Source organism: Cygnus olor, chromosome 1 (assembly GCF_009769625.2).
Source record: "Cygnus olor isolate bCygOlo1 chromosome 1, bCygOlo1.pri.v2, whole genome shotgun sequence".
Lineage (NCBI taxonomy): Eukaryota > Metazoa > Chordata > Aves > Anseriformes > Anatidae > Cygnus > Cygnus olor.
This window is the reverse complement of record NC_049169.1, coordinates 193,851,853-193,876,519: the sequence shown is the minus strand read 5'-3', so window position 1 is coordinate 193,876,519 and position 24,667 is coordinate 193,851,853. Positions and strand designations below refer to the sequence as shown.

Here is a 24,667-nt window from a genome sequence, read left to right as displayed (position 1 = left end):
GGGTGTCCCTGCTTGAGCAGGGGTTGGACCAGATGGCCTCCAGAGGTCCCTTCCAACTTCAACCATTCTGTGATTCTGTTATTCTGGAAAGGATATTGATTCAGAACAAATTAGCACAGGAAATGGTTCTCTCCTACCCATGTGAACAGAAGAGAAACAGAAGACCCATTAGGTTACCAGGCTGGCTGTCATCTTTAGAAAGAAACAAGGCAGCTCTGAGTATTTCTGTTCTGGTTTGGCCAATCATGTTGAAGGCCTCTTTGAAAATGAAGTGCCAGAAATACACTGTCAAAACTCCAGTGACATGTACTTAAATTTGTAATTACTTCATTGCAAAAGCATATATGGAAAAATATTCTGTCTCTCTTCTGATAAGAGAAATAGGAGACACTTTTTTACTCAGTCAATATTTTGACTAATGGCTTGCCTAAGGTAAGTTGAAAAGCAATCTACCTGACAAGACTTGACTTTAAGTCCTGCAAGAGTTAGTGATAGCACAGAAGATAACAGTAGCATCAGGAAACAGCACTGCTGTAGGCTGTGGAGACAAATCCTTAGACAGGATCCTTGCAGAAATAATAAAAGGCAGCACCTGCAAGCCTTAAAAATACCCCGCATGTATTGATAAGAAAAGCTTTTAAAATCAATTTTCATAATTAATTAATTAAACCAACATATCAAATCATTGTTATTTCTTTTTCATGTCCCTCCTCTGTTTGCTTATGCACTAGATAAAACCAAACCCAAGGAACATGCAAAGAAACAAAAACCAGGATCGCAGCTTTCCCTATTTTGTTTTGGATTTTTTTGGAGGGCAGAGTGCCATTTTTTATTTTTTTTTTTCCTGCTCCATGCCAGTTACTTTCAGGCATGCAAGTGAAACCAAGATATTTTGGTTTTATGCATGCCATAACACAGTTGTTTTGCATGGTTCTCCGTTCTCCAAAATGGCTACCCATGGATTCTCACTCAGTACATCACACAGCTCTGAGCCTGGTTGCAGCTCTGAGGATGAAAGCCGACAGCAGGCAGGATAGCAGAGGCATCAAGACCATGGCATTTTAAGGAGTGCTGCTCCTTAAATAATGCTCCTTGATCCCTGGTAAGGTTCTCCAGTCCTTGCCCATGTGTGATGAATGCGCTGGCTGATCCTCCTGCCTCTCCAACCTGCTTAGGTTCAACCCCTACAGCGAAGCATAAAGTACTAGCCATAGTGTTACTGCCAGTGGCAAAAATGGTGTCAAATGAATGACTGTTGCCCAGTAACGGGTCTTCACTTCATGTGAAGGTCTAGTATGTGTGCTGTGATCAGGGAAAGAGCAGGCTGAGCAGCCACCTTGTTCCACATCACATCCTTCTCTGCTTGCCACTGTGGTCAGTCCCCAGATCTGCACTGAAGTATGCCATGATGTTCCCCTGTGGTGTGAGCAAGTTTCTTTCCCGGGATGGTGCTTGTTTCTGTATTGCCGTGCAGCTGAGGGAATCACCCCTGCGTCTCAGAGTCTGTTGAGAGGCAGGCTGTATGCATGGTGACAGGGATGCAACAGCAAAACCTGGTTCTGCTGTGTGGGTCCAAGGACAGACACAAGACATGTGGACATCACTCAAGGGTGCTGCAACATGGGGTTGCCACAAGGCTTCCCTGCAGCACCCAGTTCTCAGAGGTGCCATGCAAGATACTTTGAATGCAATGAACAGAAAATGTCAAAGAACTGTTTTTGGAGGTTCATAGGTTTCCAAGTGCTACTTATGTAAAGGAGATCACACATACAATGTAGTAGCCAGATAGCTACTACATGATGTGTGAATTTTACCTCTTGCTTAGGAGAAGGAAACTTTGGCTCCCGCTTTCCAGGATCTAATGAATGATGGGAGCTGGTGAGAAATGCATGTCATGTCATAAAGCTCTACAGGGTGACAAGTGCTAAAAAACCAAAAGCAACCCTATGCAGGCAAGAACTGTTCTCTGCTGTTCCAAGGATGGAAGGAACACATCTTTCCCCTTCTTATGACAATGCAGCATGCTACCAGAAAAACTGTGACACATGCAGGCACAGGGATCTAGGGACCCCAGGTCACAATGTATGGACAGGAACGAGACAAACCCACATCTCCTGTGCTGACCTCAGCATAAAGATGACTCAATGTTCTTTATGAGCAACCCAAGACAGAAATGTGAACAGCAAGGGAACAGGCATACAGCCTGATCTAGGAAAGAAACCAGAGTACAGTAACGCTGGGGCTTTCTATTGATTTCAAAGAAGCAAATTCTCCATAGGCTTCTGTGATGAGGTTTTAAACCCTTTTACTGACATCTTGATGTGTTAGTGAAATCATTCCTATAAGTGTTTATCCCCTGCTGAGGCATCGTGATTAAGAAGCTGTGTTTGTCCATTTCCACAAAGAATATAACGGCATTATCACCATTACTTGCCATTTTCATGCAACACTGCTGTCACTCATTTGCTGAAGCGAAGTATTTATCTTTCAAACAAATTCCTGGTTGAAAAATTAAGGCCACAAGGGTACATGAATGGTTTCCAAATTCCACAGTACATCTGGTAATCAACATTCTGTGTACCTATTTTTATTCCTTCTCTCTAACTAGTCTGGGTTGCTGCTTCATTCTCAATCCACTTTTATTGTGAGTCACATCAGATTAGAAACACATTCAACTATGAGAAAAATCTTCTGCAACTGATCCAAGAAAAAACAATAACAAAAACCCACGCATATTACACTTCGGGCCTTTTTAAACTTAAAAAAAAAAAAAAAAAAGAAACAATGCAAGAGACTGTGAAATACTGACAGGTTTCCTTAAGGTCTTATTTAGAAATGTACTGCAGATCAAGTCTCTTGTAGGATATCCTGTGCATGACACATAAGATTGTTAGTACAGGAGAAAAAACAGCAAACCACCAGGACGTTTGCTACGTAATCTGTAATTACATCAGTTGCTTCTTCACCTCTATGAGTGCAAATTTTATTTTATTTTTTTTTTCCAGTGTGTGGACACTAATTAAATATCTAAACTGTCAGTATTGGAAAATTTACCTACACAACAATGAGAGGCTCTTTGTTGAATTCCTGAGCCTCTTCCTTTATCCTGCTTTAACTCATGTAAAGTGTGAGCCAGACCCTGCTGCAGTAAGAGCTGATGGAAGTTCTGTCATTGATTTCAGCACAATGAAGGTCAAGTCTGCTATTTTTCAACTTCTTCATGGACCTGGTGTTTTAATAAATATTTTTATAGAGTTTAACAACACCAACTCCCAATGCACAGCAGGGCTAAAATACATTGGCAGGAAGTTTGTATACAGAAGGTAAAAGTGTGTCCTCCTGCACCATCCCCAAATACACAGAGCTCTGACTGCCAAAGCAGAAATAAGGGATGTTGGCCTTCACAGCGTGGGACACAGATCAAAAAGGAAGCATGAAACTGAAGATTACTCAAGTACAATAGGAAGCTTGAGATCATGTAGGATTTATTCACTACCAAAAATATTAGAGCCAAACCCACGCTCCCAGAAGAGAATCTATCCAGTTTGACACTGTAAACAGGACGCTTCCTTAGCTTTGTAAACAGGAGATTGATTTGAAATAAGCTGCCAAGTAACCTAACCCACTCCAATCTTTTAGCCAAGAGATCCTCACCAGAAGCAATGATATAAGTGGCCTCCTTTATCCAAAATGTGGTATAATGTAATCAACCTCTTAAATATAATATAATCAGCAGCTTTGGGGAGGCAATCCTTGGATACAACTTGAATCAACAAACTAGGAGTACTGCTAAATTTTCCTGCATTAGTAGACAAATTCTTATTACAGAGAATGCCAACATAGAGCCTTCACGGTATTTCTTAGGACCCATTTAGTTTATTTTATGTGGTAAATCTCTGCAGGTCCACAAAGCCAGCGTGGGCAGAAGCAGACTGCTGAAGGGTTGAGAACATGCTATGAACATCAACAGTTAACTCAAGGTTTCTAATCTGGGAAGGCAAAATCGAATATTGCTATACAAGTAGCGGAGGACAAGGGCAAGAGGATGGGATGCAGCTGGGCCCAGAGCTGTGGGAGAACCAGATTTCATGCTCCTGCTGCTGCTGTGCATGGGAGAAAAGGTGAGAGTGGGGAAAAGTGAGAGGGGGATGGAAGAGATGGGGAAAGCAGCTGCTACTTCTGGGTGAGGATGTATTCCACCCATCCCCAGTCCTCTGCCAACAGCAGTAGGTGCCATTACAGACCCACAGAACTGCTGAGGCTAGGGACCTGGGGAGGTCATCATTATTGCTCTGGAGGCAATAAGGAAGGACCTGGACAGTTTGAGGCCTTTTGGATTCTGGTATCTCAAGGCAGCTACTTTGCTTGTGTTCAAAGCCAGTCCTGTAATATATTTTATTTGCTGTTAAAAAGATCAGCCTAAAAGTTGCTGCAGATATATTTTAATATAAGGAAGACTATCAATATGAAAACTTTGGAGCATAAAACATTCAGACTTCTACCGCACCTTTGTAAACATACTATTATTAGAGTTATAAAATGAAAGCCATTCCCTGTCCTTCTAATTTTGCCTTCCTAAAGGGGTTTCTTGCTGTACAAATAATACATATTTTGTAGATCTGTTCTTTTTATGTAATATTTATATCTTGTCTAAGGAAGGAGTGCCAGAAATGTAATGCAGTGAATATGTATATTATTTTGTTGAAAGAATTTCTGTCTTCAATCATCCCTTTCCCTATAAATTCCTTTTTACTTAATAAAAAGTTTAACAGCATGTAGAGACCTTCAGAACTTCCACTTGCAGCCTGGACAGCTGACAAACACCTTTAATATTCCATGAATTACATGGCTAATGACAACACATAAAGAGGATCTTAACTACATGGAGTGGTTTGGCTCAAGTATCTGTCTAATAATTCATTGTTCAACCAGGATTTTTAAAAGTTACATTAAAACTGTATTTTTTTAAATTATTTTTTTTGTTAGTATTTAAAAAAAAAAAGTTTCTGGGTACAATATCCTTAAGTTTCTAATGCTAATTTGGTAACCAATTATATTGCATGCTTATTCTGATTTCCCTGTCCCTGTGTCCTCTGACTTATGTATTATATACATGCGTATACGCTATACTGTACAGTATTCAAAAGACACAACATATATTATGTGTATACATATGCATAATACACCTATAATACATAAGCATTATATTTATATATATTGTTATTTTAAAAGAATATTTGACAGATACTGCAAATACAAGAGTAAATGCTTGTACTCCTTCTTCATCATAAGACAGTTAGTTTAACTGGACACAGTCACACTTTCATATAAACTATCCAAGCTTCATTACCATACAATCCCGCAGGATGTAGCCCCGTGTCTTTAATGGAATTATATGGGTCTTCTGTTTAGGCACATGACAAATGTTACTGCACTAATGATTCCCCATGAGTTTCCTACTTATACGTGTTCCTAGGTGCTTTATAAAACACATCTCTGTGGGATCACAGTTAAAAAAAACATTATTTTACAATTTTCAGCAGTGTTCCATTTCTAATAACCAAAGTAATACAATTATCAAGTTTTCTCTGCAAGTCCTTTAATAATTAGCTGGCCTAATTAAGTCCCATACAAATAAATGTATCAAAAAGAAACAAGAACTGCTGGGAGACTGGCTGGAGTGTTTATAAGTAAAGCAACTTCCACTGTGTGATATACATCTACTCGATAGAACATGTTTCAAAGTACCTTTGGAGAACTCCTTAATGCTTGCCACTGAGTCAGGGTTGCAATTCTCATGTAATATCCGTTGTTACTTCAGTCCAAACAGTTAATTATACAGATAAGAAACATCATCAAAGTCAAACAATCACAGACTAAATTGCATTACTAAAGGTAAATTCCTTTTTTTTTTTTTTTTTTGTAATCTGATGAAGCCTGAAATTTAATTATTTTGCAGTTGACACAATTTTATGTTACCACAGTCCTTTAAAAAAGAATCATAAAAAACACATATACAATATTTTATATGTTCTATACTATAGAAGAACTCCATAAACGCATTCCAAGGTTCCTATACCACTAGTGATACAACAGCCATTTTTAAGTGGTATGAAAAAAGATTCAGTCCTGTCTTCTCCCAAGAGCAGATAGTTAATGCTCATCTGGTGAGAAAACATTGACCAAATTATCAAATACTTTTCTGTGTGCTTACGCATAGACCAACGCAGGAAAGTGGAGGGTAGAATTAATGGCACGCATCGTCTTGGACAGACAAAAGCTGTTGCTATTTCTTCAGAATGTTGAAGTACAATTCTTGTTCGTATTTCTTAGGTGCACAAGCAAACTAAGGCTTGAAAGCTCCTAATTTTTTGGATTCAAAATGAGAAACACATGACCCCAGAAACATATCTCAAGTTGTCTGATGTCACATTTTCAAAGCCACTTCAGGAGACACTGATTCCATGGCTTCTGGTTGTTTACATACTGAAACAATCTGCCACTATGCTACGTTCTTTGCTATGTCTATGCTTTTTATTTAAACTTTGGATTTTAAAGTTTAAAATATGCGTAGTGATGCTTAGTATGAGTACACAGATTAGGCATAGATTGAGCATTCATACAGATGTTTGTTCATAACAACAAACAACTGAGGTTTCAGTTAGCATCCAGTAAATATTATTTAGCACTTTCCATCTCCACTTTTCATCTACAAGAACACAAACAACAAAAATACCTGACTTCTTGTCATTAGGTAGCACTACCTGAATAATGCAAATAGGGAAACGGAGGCAAATGGAATCATCTCAAAGCCTTCCGTGTGTAATTCTGATGAGTTTCAAAGTGCTTAACAGACAATGGCATTAATAAAGACTTTAAATAAATACCATTATGTGTGCTATAAATGTTTCTGGCATCTCTAGGACACTTTAAATTATTGATTAGTGCTACACCAGACAGCTGAATCATCAACGCCTGTCCTTGCACGATGACAAGAGGATGTCTTGTAAGCAATTTATTTATACTCTTAATATCTTCAGCAGGAAGTACAGTCTGGTTAGGTTTGGCAATCATTAAATAGGACTGATTTTATGTGCATTGCCCTTCATCTATAGACTTCTTCCTAGAGCAATCTCAGTCTTAAGTGAGTGCAATTACAAATAGGCCAACCTCTTTCAGCCTAAAAGAAGAAAGACAATCTGGAATCCTGTACACTAAAAAAGGTTTATTTTGGCCAGAAAGAAGACCAAGGATCCATATTAAAGCTTTGTGTATTCAGTTATCCCTAGTTTATCCTGCTCGGAGGTAACAGAAAACTGGAATCCAAAGGATTGTTTTCTTTTTTAATAAAATGTGCAGGTGGTCTTGGACTTGCCAAGATATAATATTTTTTTTTAAAGAGATGAACAGATCTGGCTTCCTCTTCAGTATCTCTCTTAATTCCACAACATAATAATCATGATCATCAACCCAGGACATAATATTAAATTAGTTTTTATCCCTGCTGTGCATTTTGAGAGAGACTGTTGGAACATATTACCCCCAATGTCTTGTGTGCTCTTAGAACCTATTCCGTATTGTCAGATCTGCAAATATTTACAATGCAAAAAATATTGTCTGTCTCACTCGGCAATGCAACTCACATGTCTTTAATGCAATTCTGTATCAGCACTTCAGATCAAAACAAGGCTCTAGAAATTATAAAAGACAGAAATACTTTTAGTGGCATACAGCCAAGTACGGTCTAAACACTTTGCTTGTGAGCTCGTCACATGCATGCAATATTTGGAATACAGCTCGTAACCTTTGGCTGCACAAATATAGAACTTCAGTCAACAAACTCAAGCAAGTTTGATTCACTTCAGGTGATTCACATCAGGCCTATCGGCAACTGACCTGCTTTAGATGTTGTAAGAAGATGCCCAGCTCCACTGGCCACACCAGAACATGCTGTTCTTTGCAAAGAAAAAATCAAGATTCCCAAGTGCCAGGAGAGAGCAAGGCAGCATCGCAGTGGGCTGGAGGTGTTCATGTGGTCTTCCTAAAGTTGTGTTACCTGCTCATTACATGGATCACATCCACTGAAGGGCTGCAGAGGTGTCTGACCTCTGCGTGGGTTAATTTTACTACATCCATACGTGTCAGGCCTGGCTACCATACGGCACACTGAAGGTCAGTCAAAAGTAATGTGCAGTTTCATATAGTTCTCCCATTTTCAAACGGCCCGCTGCCAGCCCACCTGAAACCCATCACATTTAGTCACTACAAGGTGTCAAAGTCTGATTTAAAGGTGCAAAGCTTAATCACAAAATTAAATGATCACAACTAGGAAAAGAGCAATTCTCATGATAGCTCCAAGAAGTTACTTCACTACAATAAGTTTTCCTCTTTGGAGTAGAACACCCATCACACTGCCAATAACCTGAAAACTTTATTCATATTGTGGGTTACAGATTTCCCCATTGACTCTACAGAGAAGATCAGAGTAACCCACATTTTAAGTTTTAAGTAGATCACTGCAGTTTTCCATCAGAAAGCTTGTTTGGAGTTTGACTTGGAAGGAAGATTGCTTAGTTTAGTTCAGGGACAGTCTCAGCTCTTCTGAGACGTTTAAGATGGCAGGCTAACAAGTCATGAATCTTGATAAAATACACAACAGTTTTAAATGATGAAACAGAAATAACGGATGTAGGCTTTTATTGCAAACACATACATTTTGTATTAGATTAAATTTGATTTCTAAACCAAAGTAACTGCAATTTTGTCTTGTTTCCAGATATGCTATCTCAATTCTAGAGAAAAAGTCTCTTCACCTTTCCTATGCCTCCATGCACTGACAAGGGAAGGTATACAAAAGATTACCAAGTTCAATATGGCTCCAAAGCCGAATCAAAAACATCTCCCTAAATCAACTGTATACCCATTACAGGAACTGTATACACACTGAAAAATAAACACTGGCAAATGCAGAGTACAATCTTGGAAATGTCTCAAGTGAGTGGGTTTTTAAAAAGGGTTTATAAAAGATATAAATTCTGGCAACTGTAAAACATTAACTTGAAGACCAAATGTAACTCTGTTACTCTTCAGGAGAACATCTTGCATTTCCCTCTGCAAGGTATCGGGCAACATGCAAGAGCAGGTCCTCTCACGTGAAGCTGGAACACAACGGGCTCACCAGACCAGAGGCTCACTCCCCATCCTGAATCCAAAGCCTTGGTTTTCTTTAACCTTCATCATGAGCAAGTGGTTTCTAAAGGTAAACTCCAGTTGTGTTACTTCTATGCAGCCTCTGCAGCCATCCACCATGAGGCCACAGCTTGGCAACAACTTCGCTGTCCAGGCCAAGGCCGTCCTCCACCAGCAGCTTGCAGCAAGCAACATGCTGGTGTTTGAAGGCTGAGAGCACTGCTTCCACCACACGAGCAGCATCTCCAAGTCCCCATCCACCCTCCTTGGCATGTGCCATCACTGGGCATCCCACCTCTGCCAACAATGGGGCTGGCACAAGGGAGGGGGCCCATCCTCGCCGGGCACTGCCCGACAACCCCCAGCAAGCAGCCAGCCATGGTCCCAGACCCTCCAGCCTCAGCTGCCCTCGACCAAGCTCAAAGCAGGCCACCAGCAAACGGCTCTTTGGCCAGGTCCCATGAGAGGAGCTCAGAGTGGTGGCCGAGCTCCTGCTGAGCTCCCCTCAGGCGATGGCAGCACCCCGCCCTGGGGCTTGTTGGGGGACACAGGGCTCTTCAGAGGGAGACTGGGCTCCTCAGTGGGACATGGGGGGACACGGGGCTCCTCAGAGGGAGACTGGGCTCCTCAGAGGGACGCGGGGGGACACAGAGCTCCTCAGAGGGAGATGGGGCTCCTCAGAGGGACAGCAGGCTCCTCTGAGGGACACGGGGTACACGGGGCTCTTCAGAGAGACACCGGGCTCCTCAGAGGGACACGGGGGACACAGGAGACCCCCCCCTCCGCCCTGAAGAGGCGGGACCCTCGTAGACCCAGGCACCCCGCGCCGTGCGGAGGGGACGCGGTGGTCGCCGCCGGCTCCCTGCTAATCTCCTCGGAGTTGCCCGAGAAGTTTGGGAGAGCCCGAAGGAGCCGTCACCAGGCAGAGCCGCAGCCTCCCTCCCGCCCCCTGGCCGCGCGCTCCCGGGACGAGCCCCGCAAGACCCCCGGGGACGGGACACCCCGACCCACGACCGACCCCCTGGGGAAGGGGGCGGCAGCCCTCGGGACGCCGCCTGCGAACCGAGCCCTTCGGGGAATAAAGAAGGCAGAAGGACGCTTACCATCTCGCCTGATGTTGGAGGACCGCAAGGCTTTTATAGATCCGCTCTGGGCAGGGGCGGTGGTGCCCTGACGGCTGCAAAAGTTCGCACAGACGACGGCGTAGAGGAGGAGGAGGATGAGCAGTTGCATTGGGATCCGCTGGGCACGGGACCGCGGCTCTGCAAAGAAACCCGGCGCTTGCCTCTCGCAATTTATCTGTCCCCCACCCCCTGCACTTTTTGTTTGTTGCTGTTGCGGGTTGCTTGAGGTGCAAAAAAAAATAATAATAAATAAAATGAAATGAAATGCAAAAATAAAACGGAGCCCGAAATCGCAGTCGGCGCTCCCGAGTTACTCTCCGAGCTGCCCCTAAAAACTTCCTGCGCTCTCAACTTTTTTTCTGCTGCCTTTCTGGGGCCGTCCCGAGGCGGCAAGGTGAGGCAGAGATCCCCCGGCGGGGACCCGCCGCCCCCTCCCGGGCCGCAGGCGGGGGCTGCCGCAGCCGCGCTCCCCTGCGGCCGGAGCCTCGCAGCGCCCCTGCTCGGCTCGGCTCCGCTCGGCTCGGCTCGGCTCGGCCCGGCCCGGCTGCAGCCGCCGCTGGGGTCGGGGGCGGCCCGGGGGTGTGGGGAAGGCGGCCCGGGGGTTGGGAGGGAAGGGAGGCGGGCGGGAGCCGTGCCCGGGCCCTCCCCGCGCTCCCGGCCCGGGGAGAAGGGTGAGGGGAGGGATGGTGAGAGGGGGCCGGCCCCCTCCGGGGCGCCCCCCGGTCCGCTCCTCGGGCTGGGCAGGGGTGGCTCGAAGCACCCCAGCTGCTGCAGGGAGGCTCGGGGGAGCAGCCAGCGAGGACACGAAGAGAAACCGCACGTGGCCCTGAGAGAGAAATGCATGGGCTCTTTTGCCATGCCAAGCACCACCGTAAATGTCCAAAGCATTTCATAAATGGTTAATTCCTGCTAATTAATTCCCTTCGTTAAATTGGGTCTGCTATTAAAAGCTTGTATTACCGCCTGGAAGAGTTTAGGTCTGAGTGGAAGGTACGTGAGCAGATTGCGATCAGATTGCTTTTTTAATACTCTTTTCCTTTCCATTAGCTACAATGAAAATAATCAAGTGAAGTGAAGGCAGAGAAAAAACAGTCAGGTTTTAACTGTTCTCTAATAAATCCTTACCTACTCACTTTGTTTCTTAAGGCATTACATACAGTCCCAGGCAGCTAGCAACTTGTAACACAGTGCCAGACCTTATAACATGAAACACCACCTCAGTAACAGACGAAGTGTGTCGATAGGGTGCTATGTCAGGACTATGGGATGAGTCCTGCTACACACAGAGGGCTGCCTCTGGCTGTATGAAACATTTTCTCCAAAAGCATGCTAAGATGACAATGGAACTGAAACATCTTGTGTGTCTTAAGGAGCCAGTAGGGTGCAATTCTGTTAATGCATAACTCAGGCTTCTTAATCCCTTTTGTGTTCCCCAAAACTGACAGTGAACCTAATCCAGCTCCCGTGTGGAAGATGGAGGAAAGGCCCCAATAGTGCTTCATCTATGAGCAGATGTGCCTATATTGTAGGTGCCCACTTCAAGGGGGAACTGGACAGGCAGAGAGGCAAGGTGGCGAATCCAATCATCCTAACAGAAGCAGAAAGTTAAGTAAAGGAGATACAGAAAATGAAGATAGGGGGAGCTCTGAAGATGTCTTCTGTTCATCCAGTCCATGTGTCTGTCTCTTTCCAATTACAATATAAGGCACTAGCAGAAAACCTCAGAAAGATTCCCAAAACCAAACCATCTCCTGAGGGCAGGCACCCCAGAGGAAAACTGTGGCTGCCTTTTCAGATAAAAGGGGGTGACCAATGCCCTGGTCACAACACCTCAGTGAAGTCTTTCTCAGTGCCCTGAGGCCCTCCTTCTTGCTTAGACTCAGGTTGCTACAGCCTGTGGTTGCTTCCTCCCGGGGGTGTGCAGTGGCCCTTAAGAGGTGGTGGAGGAGGAAGGATAGTTCACCTTGCATCCAGAAGGCAAAAAAGGTGTTCTGACAGTATCTGAGCAGTTATATAGCTCAGTCAAGAAAGGATGCTGTTTCCAAGGTTGTTCCTCTTCCTGCACCCCTCTTTATCCATACAAATTTGCATTTTATAAAACTCATACGTCTTCCCAAGAACTGTCTCTGGAGCTGGAGTCATCTGCTCTCTTTCTGGCCCCATGTTCCCCTGGCTGTGAAGGTCCACCTTCGACACAAGAGTGGAACAAGCTTTCACCTAAAATACTGCAGCTGTTTGGCTGATGTGCTCCCTGGCTTGATGCAGACTGTAAGTTTAAATTTCCTCCAGCTGACCAGGGCTCAGATCTGAAGTTTTCTACAGCTATGTCTTGTTTTTTATTTTTTTTAAATATTAGATACTTCTGTGGTGCTTAAGAAAAAATTCCTGTTTCTGCAGCAGAGGTACTGCTGAGTGTACTTGTTGCTTAGAGAACTCTCAAGCAAAACAGCGTGGGGCCTCATAAATTAGACAGCGATGAAAACAGGCAAGTGGATTCCAGCACCAGTGGCTTTGACATATCTCAAGAGGAACTGTGTATGAGTCCTATCGTACACTCACGGTACACTTCTGTTCCTCCCTTTGCAAAGCATGGTATGCTTCTGTCTTCGCTCTAAATCTGAAAGTAGTTTTGCAGGAGAAGCATTGAGATTTTTTTTCTCAGGTCAGAAAACAGCCAAGGAATATTACTGTGGGGTTCCAAACAGAGGCATTGCTCTATCAATTACGAGATATTTTTTTTAATCCCAGTAACAAAAATCCTCCCCCCTCTCCCCCCCCCCCCCTTTTTTTTTTCCATTCAATATACAGGTGTAAAGTAAGCTTGTGGGACAGAGCAGCAAGGCTGACATGCATTGGTAGACCTTTGTAAAAAGGCCTGCACTACAATGACTGTTGCTACAGCTTCTCAATTCACCTTAAAGAGCCCCAAACCACTACAAAACAAGAAAGTACCTTTATAAAGAAGCATCAGAGAACTCCATGTCAAAGGATGAGAAGTTTGGGCAGTTGTATGAGCAGATCACTGGATCTTCACTTTCTGGGGAACATTCTAATACATTGGCTAAACTCTGTTCTAGGGGGTTGGGGTAATTTAAAGCATTCTATAAAGATTTCTATATGAAGACCAGCAGTAACTCATGGTCACTGCAAAAAAGGACATATGGATGTGTAAGTGTGTTGACCTAGATAATTATAAATCTGTCATCCTAACTGAGATCCTGGCAAAATAGTATAACAGTTGATATGAGGTTCAATTAATACAATTTAATAGGGAAATAATATAATTAATGCTAATCAACTTATATCTTATCATGCTAACTTAGAAATCTGGTTGACAAACAGAATAGCATCAAATTACAGCCTTTATAAGGCATTTGATGTGGTACCACACAATATAAATCATAAGAAATGAAAGTCATGCTTACTAAATGTTTCAAAAATTCATTAAATGACAGATTTAAAAATGTTTATAAAAAGGGAAACACTATTAAACGGATTCTATGCAAGAGGGTCCCACTTAGGATAATTTTTGGTTCTGAATTGATTTGTATTTTCAACAATGACCTGGGAAAAATGCAATCATTACTCATGACATTTGCAAATGACAAAATTCTTGAGGGAGTAAAAGTTTGATTTATACCGATGGTGTTATATGGAAATAGATGTGTAGATACAGGGTAGAACTGCAAAGCTGAGCAAGCACTGGCATAGCTTATGTTTTAAGATAGCCAATAGTAGGGCTACCCAGTGCCCATGGCATCTATCTGACCTCATTTCAGTCTTCTACAAGTGCCTGGTGTAGGCCAGTCACATAAGATCTTGTCCATAGGGAGAAGCAGGTGCCATCAGAGAGCAGTTTAGCCCATCAGTTTTAGGCAGCTGTGCTGGGATGGGATGAATTGTTTTCTGGTAGTTACGGTTTCTCTCCACTGACTACAGAGAGAGTATAAGGAATAAATACATTTATAGCTACTGGATAAAGTATTTAACCCTGGAAACCACTGATGCAGGAATGATTATTGGGAAGGATTATCAAGGAAGTCAATGGGCTGCAGCCCTCACTGTTATTACTTGCTGGCGGGCAGATGCTCCTGTATCACACAGTTTGTTCATGGAGCACAGATGTGCTGTATGCACATCTTAAAGCATTGGCAGTATGGTGAATAAGTAGCAAAATCCAAGATCTTTGTGCAATAGCACTAGGATCTTTGAATATTTATTTAACTAGGAAATACCAGTTAGAGTAAGGGCATTATGCTTTCTTCCATTTCTATTAGACCGCTGCATCAAGTTCCTGTGAATACAGTCTGAAAAAGGACCATGATAAACAGAAAAAAAAGAAAAAGAAAAAAAAAAGCACATGGAAAAGAAAGTCACAGGGTTGGTTAGAGGGTGAAAAACATACCATTCAGGGAAAAGTTTAAAGATCATGAACCATTTAGCTGGTCAAGGAGAAAATCAGAGGGCTCACAGCCTGAAGCTGCCTCCATGGAAGTAGGATATTGATTCCAGGAGGCTATTGTGTCTAGTGGAAAATGACTTATCATGGTAAAAGTTGGAGCTAGACTTTTAAATTAAGATTAGAAATAAAAGGCATACTTTGCAGTGTGGCAAGCCATGGAAGTATCAAAGTTGTTGTATATTCTTCTTCACTGAAAATTTGAAAGTCAAGATTTAATGTTTTCCTAAACCCAGACATGCGGTTTCAAGATGTAGTTAGGAACTCACAGGGTCTATTGATCAATTCTAAAAGGTCTGTAAAAGTAACAGAGAAAAGCGTGTTAATATGTACCATATGTACCATACTGCAAACCAGAGATGAAATTTGTAGTTGGTTCTGCAGTTATTGGAAAATGACAACTAAAACTCTTTACCTCCAAGGATTAATTCAGGGCAGCACTGTGACGTCTGTTAGAGGAGGGCAACAAGTGATGGCAGTGATCCCATCCCCTTGTTTATAATCTGTGAATGACTTGAGAAAGAGCAGAGGTGTGTGGAGTAGGATGGAGAAAAAAACAAAACCTCACAATTGCTGAAAGCAAGTCTGAGCAAATTAATGTATCTATGACAGCAGACCAAAAGAATGCAAGAGAAAAGTAGACCAAACCCATTATATGGGTAGAAATAGCAAATAATGCAAAGTGATGTGTTGATAAGACAATCACAATAGCCCACCTGGTGCAGCAGGACGCCAAGAGGAGTGCAGCACAGCAATGAGTGGCCCAGATTTACTATCTGAGCTATAGGCAGCAGTTCAGCAGCGTACAGAGAAAACCCGCTATGAAACCGAACACCTTAGGTGTGGAGATTATCAAACACCAGCCCAAGCAGAGCTGCCTGGTACCACCAGCTACACACTAGGAACTTAGCATTGATTGATGGCAGCTTATTAAAACACCCTGGACATTAGAGCTGGGCCACAGACCTGCAATTGGTGCTGCCGTTTGTCCTCCTCCAGCAGCCAGCTGTGGCTCACTTGTCTCTCTCATTTTTCATAACAGCTGCTTACAGCTTTGATATAAACTTTATTTCACTTTTCCCTCTTGTGCCTGCACTGCTGCAGGATGCTGTGCCCTTCTCTCTTTCTCTGTACGCCTGCTTCCCTTCCCAACTCTTAAATGATTTTTGCTGCCAAATGCAACATTTGGCTAGTTCCCCACTGCAAGTGTTAAGAGACAAAATTGCACCACTGGCAGATACACACAGGTAGGGAGGGAAGGGGAAGGGAGGTCAGAAACTGAAAGTGTTCATTCATTACATTTAAAGAAACTGCCATATCACTCAGACTCTCCCAGTGGTACACAGTGACAGGACATGCAACATGCAACACTCATGGTCATACTTCCAAAAAATGCATATGAATCACAATGAAAGATGAAATATTGCCCTCCTGAGGTTAAATAGATTTTTTTTTTTTTTAAATTGATAGCATTGGAGCAACCGTTTAAATTTAAATTCATGTTTAAAAACGATGGGCTACACTACAAGTATTTCTTAATAAGAAAATAATACCATCAAAAAGACTATATTTCTTCTGTATCCCAGTTCCCAGCTTCATAGATTTTAAGGATAGAAGTGACCCTTCTGAGATGATGTAGTCTGACTTCTTGCATAAATAAGACAAAGCATTTTTTTCTAACCTGCATCAATTTCTCAAAAGCCAGTTTGATATCTTTTAGGAAAAAAAAATCAATTCTTGATTTTAAAATAGAAAGAAACTCAGTTTACAGTACATTGAGACAGAGAATTCCTCACCGTCATGGTTAAGTAATTCAAGTGTTTAATAACTATTTTATTTCATTTTATTTTAATTTAATTTTGTTTTATTTTATTTTATTTTCCTCTGGATCCTGTACTGTGTATGAGCAATAAGGGTCTGTAAGGATCCTCAGCTTGGCCTCTTAAAATATTTGGAACCTACTGCTCTGGACTTAGCGAAACAGCTGTCCTCAAGCCACAGTCAATTCTACCTAACCACCCTTGTTACTTCTGTGACCAATTTGTTTGCATCTGTCAAAATGAGGTCAAACAGATTTTGTTTGTCCTGGATATGATCTGAGTTAGAAAATTGTCACCTAGAATTTTATAGAAATTCTAAGAATGTTTTATTACTGGCAGACTAAGACCTCAGGGATCAGAGGTTTCAGACTGAAATTTCTTGTGTTAATTCATGTTTTCTGTCCGAACATTGTAGCTATTAGTTACAAAATAAAGCATCCAGTTATAGTGAAACAGATAAAAATATGCTGTAGGTACCTCAGACTGTTATTTTGCTCAGACTTTCAACTCTGGTCTTTTCTGTGTTTTAACCTCTGGGACAGGAAAGAGAGAAGTGAACTTGACTTGAGCATTTTCCTTCTCCAGCACAGTTTCAGCATAGCTGGGAACACTCAAATCCTGTAAATTGTTATTTTATGAATAATTAGGACTCACCAGCTGAACAATGTTATAGAGACTAAAATGCACCTCAGTGCTGAACCCTCAGAACAGTAACTTGTGTCTTGGCTTCACAAAGACGGAACATAAGCTTCTTTGCAGTACGTGCTCAATTGTGAAGATATGTCAGAGATCAAATGTTTTCCTTTGTAGATTAAAGATTCCATCTCAGTTTCCTGAGAGTTGAAGTTCTGAGGAATCATCATAGGATGTGTGTCCTATACAAGCCATCTAGATCATAAGAATTTCAGGATTTTGTAAGGATTGAACCTTGTAGCTATGTAAAACTTTTCCTGAGTTATGTCCTCCTGAGTTACAGCTTGCCTTTCGTTCTTTGTTTTCAGTTTTACTTACTCATCTTGTCGGCAGAGTTTCAAAACCACTGAGCTATGACTCTGCACCTTTTTTTTTTTTTTTTTTTTTTTTTTCATTCTTTGATGGGTAATTTCATTCCTCTTTGAGGTTTGGTTGTTCATGTGCAATAATGGAGATGCTTACTAAATCTGATTGTCCAAAAACCTCAGCCTTAGCTTTTTCTGTTCTTTCCAACTCAAGAATTTTCCACATCATTTCATGAATAGGGAAATTTCTGGCTTGCACAAAGAAATGTATAACGCACGATGGAGAATCACTTTTCCATTGCTGACCATCTTATTCCTTTGTGTGGTTTTGTGCTTGAAAAGCAAACTTGTCTTACTTCCTTTTGTGGTGCTCATAATATTTCAGATACAGCAAGATGAGGTCTTTTTAGTCATTTCACAATCAATAAGTAGACACCATTAAATGAACAAAACCAGATCAAAGGGTCAGAAATGCAAAACTGAGGTTCAAAACTCTGCCTCCTGGTGCTTACATCTTAAAATGTACGCTATGCTTACAGTTCATTTTTTTTGGGGGGGGAAAGAATTTTGTATCATGCTGAAAATAGAACACATATACAACACAGTACAATAGATAAGAAAATAGAGTTTCAAATGGACTTGATTTCTAAGTACTGGAAAAAGCACACTAAGCATATCTTAATTTCTTGCTTTTAAATATGTGCAGTTTATAAATCATCTGGTTCAGAAAAAACTACTTTCAGTCAACTTTAGATGACAGTGCACAAGAGTATGCATCTCATCATCTTAGGTGCAGCAGTGAGAATGATTTACCTCTGGTTCCAAATTAGCGCAAATACTTCCAGGCTGCCCAAATCTTTCTTCAAAGCACATTGTCATAAGAAGGAGGTGAGTTCACAGCTTTATGCACACAACACATTAACATAAACTAGTTAACCACCTGGCATTGGTTAAGCAGAATTTATGCTGATACTGTGCTAATGACCTTGCACTATCATTAGACTAAATCAGTCTCCTGGGAGAGAGCCCAACAGAGCATACTAATTCAGTGTATTCCTAGGAAGTAGCACATACAGTAAAATATATTTTGTCATTTATCTAGCTCTATTTTCATTCAGAAATACTTTCTAAATTAAATACCAAGGCCTCTCCAGAGGCCTATAAGATGGAGCAACCAGATAAAAACATGCATTCAAGGGAGACAAACAAGAGAAAGATTTGTGCACACCTGCAGTCACTGTGGGCATTTTAACGTACTGGTGTGGTATTTTAACAAGCGTAGAATCATCTCTAAACATAGACTTAGAAAAAACTTAGAACGACGAACAAAACTTGGAAGGTTAATTCTGATGTAGGCTCCCTTTGTAGCCTGTGAGAGAAACAGGTGCCACCAGAGGGTGCTTCATCTAACGTAACATTTTCATATTTGTCTTTGGATGTGTTGAGTTCCTCTTGCCCCAGGCCACCCCAATGAATAACTTTCCCTTTTCCCCCCGATTGTAGGATGACTACGTAAGATGAATTCCAGCCTGAACAATCAAAGCAATCAAGAAATTTCAGAAATAAATAGTTTTGTGAATCTTAATTCAGCCTCCTTTTGCATATGTAGGTTATATTCTTTAATTTTTGATGTGCAAACTACCTTTTTCAGAGGATTTAGTACACATAAGGGAGGGAGTTGAGTTATGATTTTACAGTAAAATGGAGATAATCTGTAGAATATTTACTTCATCTATTGCAGAGTTGAAACTTACAAAGTGAGTGGTGTAGGAAGGAGATGGAAGAGAAAACTAAAGACAACTGAGTGCTGTGAAAGGGTTTCTACACCCGTCTGCTTGTGTTGCTACACAGATGACGTAAACCAGACTTTTCACAGCTGGTCTCTATTGCTGTGTTTCTCATTTTCTGGATGCCCAGCTGGAGACAGCAGGGTCTGACTTGAAGAAGTGCAGAGCATGCATAGCTATATTTGAAGGTAACAGAAGTTGTTTCTTGAATATGTATAGCACTATAGAATGCTAAGGTTTATAAATCTTATTATCTAAATCTAGTGGAAACTATTTACCTTACTCTTTCAGCACCCCAGTGCCATCTGAGAAAGGGGATGATACCATATTGCACTATACGTTATAGCACCCAAGTTAAATGCCTGGTGTGTATTCTGCCAAATAAAATTCTGTGTCTAACTACAGATATGTCTGTTACACAGACAAATTTAACAGTTTTGAATGGGATTCACGTGTTTGAGATGTCTATATAAGAATAAGGTGAGTTGACCCCTGTCAGAATCTGTTTTGTTTTTCAGTGACAGCAAGGGAAACCCAATGTGATGAGTTCACATGCAGGCATCAGGGCTGTAGATGTCTGAAGGTAGGCCAGATGAACCCTGCATTCATTGATGACTTACATTTTGGGCACTGAATGAAGCATATTCTATAAGAAAAAAATAGTCTCTGATCATGTTATTTATTAGATGGCTTCATAATAGAAACACACAAGGGACAAAATTAAGGTTGCACAGAATGCCTTTTGAAAGCTTGGCATAGCAATAGCAGTATAATAATTATTCTCTGGGAATGAAAAGACATCAGCCTGAGGCAGACACTTGGAATGTTGCATTTCAGTTCAAATAGTTAAAGTTTGAAAAGAGAGTCCTATAGCAGGAAAGGAGAGCAAATTAATAATAGTTTTACCAGCTCTTTCTGAGAAACTTCCAGCCTCTCTAGGTTCAGTGGAAGGCAGCAGAGCTTGTATGGCAGCCCTGTAAGCCTGTGCATGTCTCTGCTCCAGTCCTTTGCTCAGCATTAACTCCATCAGAGTTAATAAGCATATGGCATTTTCAAAAGTTTTTACAAAAATGGCCCAATCACAGGAGCCTTTCTCTGGAAGTTTGTTAGGTGTTTGTTAACATCCACGCTGTAGGGACAGGGAAAACTGTGGTTGAATTATTTCTCCAATATCAAATGGCACAAAATTATCAGGTAACAAATGGCAGCCAAATTCAGTTTTTAACTCATTAGGCTAAAACATCTGACAAAATTTTCTCTCTGATTCTTCCTGGTAAAGCTGTATCGTGCCCTTGCACGTAGGTCAATGACTTTCTGTGCAGGTGTTACAGACTCATGGAAAAGGACCTTAACTAAGCACTTAAAATTGCTTGTGCAATGTTGTCACTTAAAAAAAATATCTCAGCCACAATAGAGGGACTGTGGGCTCTAGCAGGAGGTGGTTGTACCTCCCTCTAGCAGGAGGTGGAGGTACCATTTATGGCTCCTCAGACACAGCTCAATTTAAACTTACAAGACACCTTTCATATGCCCTTCTGGTGTAAATATCTTGGTGGATATTGTGTGAGCAACAAGGAGTCTTACAGTCTCACCAAGCATTAGCTATTGTTGCCTTTTCTTCCTAACTTACTTTCCTCTGCACTTCACTTGCTCTGAAGCTGCCCCAGATGGTGGAGGTCAGCAGGACCATGCATTAGAGGCTCACTCCATCTGTATCTCAGTGGAAACTTACATTAAGCAGGGGGGAATTGTGTGAGCTCCTTACGAGCCATTATGAACCCACTGAACAGTGTATGAGAATGTGGTGACCTTCCTAGGCAAAACATTAACATCTAACTTATTGGAAATGGGCTTTGGAGACATGAATTCTAAGGCTGACTTGATTTAGTTTACTGCAGGATGCCAGATAACTGATTAAGACCTTTATTTCAAAAAATGTCTACTTATTTTGGAAACCTGATTTTCAGAAAAGCACATTGCCTTCAGCCACAGTCCAGGCATTACAATTGCATATGTATTGCCAATTGCAGCTTTACTTGGGAAGGGAGAGAAGCGGACCATGAACTTTTTAGTCTTTGCATTAACACTGTCCAATTCAGTGCATGATTAGATATATTTGCATTACTGCTGTTCCCCCCACCCCATCCCTTTTAAATATGTGCTTTGGGATTACTCAATGTGTTAGAAAGATGTTTTGGAGAGAGCTCATATTTGTATGGCTATGCAGTCAGCTGCCCTATATCAAATGTCAGTGGAGCTGGAAAATTAATTGTATTTAGCAACGTCATCTGAAGTTATCCAATGCAAATCTGCATGGCAGAAAAGATTTCAAAGTCCTCCACAGGATGACTGCTACACACAGACAGTTATGTTGTTAGTGCAAACCTTAGGCACCAAACAAAAACTCCAATAAAGACACCTACAATTATTTACCTAAGAAAGAAATATCCTTGCCTAAAACTTCAACACAATGCAATCAGCTGCACTGGTCTTCAGTCAGTCATCAAAGTAAACCAATCTTGAACAAAATCAGCTGAGTCACTGAAATTTGAAAAGAACGATTTGTAGACGGCAAAATGGTCAGGTTTCTTTCTTGGATAAAAAGAGATAGAAAAGGTTTACTGAAGATTTTATGAAAGCATTCAAACTTTTCTGATCAAACCTCACAGTTTCAACAGAGAAGGAATTTAAATAACTGAAAACAGTGGTGTTTGTGCAAGATTTTGTATTGGAAATTATGCACTTATCTTGACTGTATTCTTACAGATGATACCTTTACCTATCTATGCAGTACAGGTTATTTATTCTTTGTTAGAATAATTTATTGTATGCACTTGCATGCACGCACTCTGCCTTCTAATGTATTTGCAGAAGAAAGAGACCCTATTTTATGTTCATCATCAGATATATTCAGGAAAAGGAAATCAGTTCAGGTAACCTAGCTCTGTGACTGTGAAGCAGGTAGCCAATCTATAATTTACTGTCTGAACATTTTTGTATTATATTTTCTTAGTGCTTTCATATACAAAGTAATGATAATAACTCTCTACAGAAGGAGTAATAATGTATGCTTCTAAATTCTGTTGCAGAGAGCACAGAAGAAAAAGCAAATGAAGTGTAAGGGACAATTTCTGTTTGACAATTCCCTTATAAGTATGCTACACTTAAATAGTGTAAACAGAGATTCAGATGAAAAATGAGAAGCATTGCTCTTATGTTAGATATTTGAGAACAATGAAGAAAAAATCAAATACAAGGAAGATATTCCTCTTTAGCTTGGAAATCAGTCCATAATTGCTGTGGAAAGAGCTAAGGTTCAAATAACTGTATCACAAATGTTAGTTTGTTATTCATAAAAGTTAAACAGTAAATGGTTTTAATAGCTTTACTTTCTGTCAATTGATGCCTATTTTCAGGTACAGTCCCAATGTGATTGTCAGCCATCACGGGCAGCCCAAGTAAGTAATTATCAGCTGTAGCTCAAGTAACTGATTATTAATGTATGTTTAACTATCATGCACAGCATTTATGCATTATTTTAACTTCATCCTGTGTTTTAAGATACCCAGGATGATGATATTTTCACTCCCTGAAGCAGTGGTGGAAATGTCCTTATGCTTATTTACACCCAGAATTTATTTGTGAGCAGGAGTTTGTTAGTAGTTTTTGTTTACTCTCCATTAAATATTATTCATGTAAAAAATGGAAGTCCATATTGTTAGCCATGTCTGGTTTGGTAAAAATATCTCACAGTTTAAGTAGATTAAGCTCTTGGGAAATTACACTAATTTGTAGCTTTTCATGAGTACTAACTCTCAAGTGACAGTCTCCCTAGTTGCAGGATAAGGTAACTCAGTGTGTTTCACACCTGCTGAGTTACTCACAAGTACAACCTATAATCAGTGATTTGAGTGATTTGAGACCCTGGGTAGGTTATAAAGACATGTCAAATGGAGTCAGTGAAATCACAATGCATTTGTGCCTTCCTTTGATTTGTAATTCATGTTGCCTTTATTTTCATTCTACCTCCATAAATTCATATTTTCTTCCATTTTTTTTCAGCTATTCTTAAACTTTGTTATTCACATCTTAGGTATTCTGAGGGCAAATATATTGGCCTATGCTGTAGTAATCTTCCTTAATTGATTTGGGATGTCTGCCAGTCTTCTATTATTCTGTGCCGATATCTATATATGACTGGCTTTTATCCAAGTGCTGTCATCTTTCTCATTCTCTTCATCCCTTTGCTCTTTTTGTGCTGAGAGGCAGTATTCTTAGCCTTTGAGTATTGGTCCTTCATCTGTCACGCTTGCAGTGGAAAAGGTACAAAGGGCAAACTTTCCAAATACTGAGATCTCTGTGCTTGGCTTTTCTGGCATTTTCTCTTAACTATTTTTGGCTAAGTCAGTTGTTGCAAGGTACTCATCTACTTAATAAAACTACATATAAAGTTTTGATACATTTACTACCATTTAGTACTTTGGTGAACTTGTGCCTTGTTTTTTTTATTATTTTTTTATTTTTATTATTTTGTATTTTACTTAGTATTTTTCACTCTATATTTGATTCATTGAAGAAAAAGTGATTCAGAATCAAGAACTACCATCATCATGTTCTCACAGATCTTTCTCATGAAGCTTTTTGATTTCTGTAAAACATGAAAAAGAGATCATTTATAATGAGTTTTAATGTAATTGAAATTCAACTTGGTTTTATATTGGGGATTGTTTTGTTTTCATCTTCATTATAAAGCTCATAATGTATATCACTTCTTTTAGATTAAAGGACAAAAGCTGTCTCTAGACAAATGAAAATTCCTGTGTTGTGGATATATCTGACTGCCTTTCTACAGTCCAGCTCTTTCTTCATGTGTCATCTGCTGCAAAATGGGTTCTCCTCTAAAAGACATAGAAGAAAACTAGTTGTTCTTCGGTGTTTTACAATAAAATATCAACACTGATCTACAGAAGAAATATAAAATTCAGTTGCAATTAAGGATCAAGACAAGCTCATATATATAATCAATATCCTCAGTACATATTTTGTTGGCCTTTAATCCAAATCTCATCTGGACCAAAGGGATTTTTTTTTTCTCGTTTCAGTGGTCTATCAGGCTATCATTAGTCCTTGGATTAGTAGGGCAACCATATTCAGCACAGGGCATTACCACTCCCTTAGCCAAATATACGTAGCCAATTCAGTCAGTGGAATGAATGTGATTAGTAAAAGGCCCCTGTGTAAGGTTAACATTGATAGATGAAACATTTCCTAAAGATGGTCTTGAAAACTT

At 40.7% G+C, this 24,667-nt stretch overlaps 1 protein-coding gene across 6 annotated transcripts in view; it reads right to left on the bottom strand.

The window, feature by feature from the left end:
- The window catches only part of PDGFD (platelet derived growth factor D), a 144,756-nt gene extending 133,885 nt beyond the window's left edge, over positions 1-10,871 (bottom strand). For 2 of the 6 annotated variants that reach the window (XM_040544144.1, XM_040544147.1), the window contains exon 1: positions 10,293-10,868. In XM_040544144.1, the coding sequence (XP_040400078.1) occupies positions 10,293-10,422 (130 nt within the window). In that variant the 5' untranslated portion in view covers positions 10,423-10,868. Of the gene's footprint in view, positions 1-10,292 lie in introns of all 6 variants that reach the window. The other 4 variants (XM_040544146.1, XM_040544149.1, XM_040544145.1 and 1 more) reach the window with 3 other exon arrangements.
- Between the last annotated feature and the right edge of the window lie 13,796 nt (positions 10,872-24,667).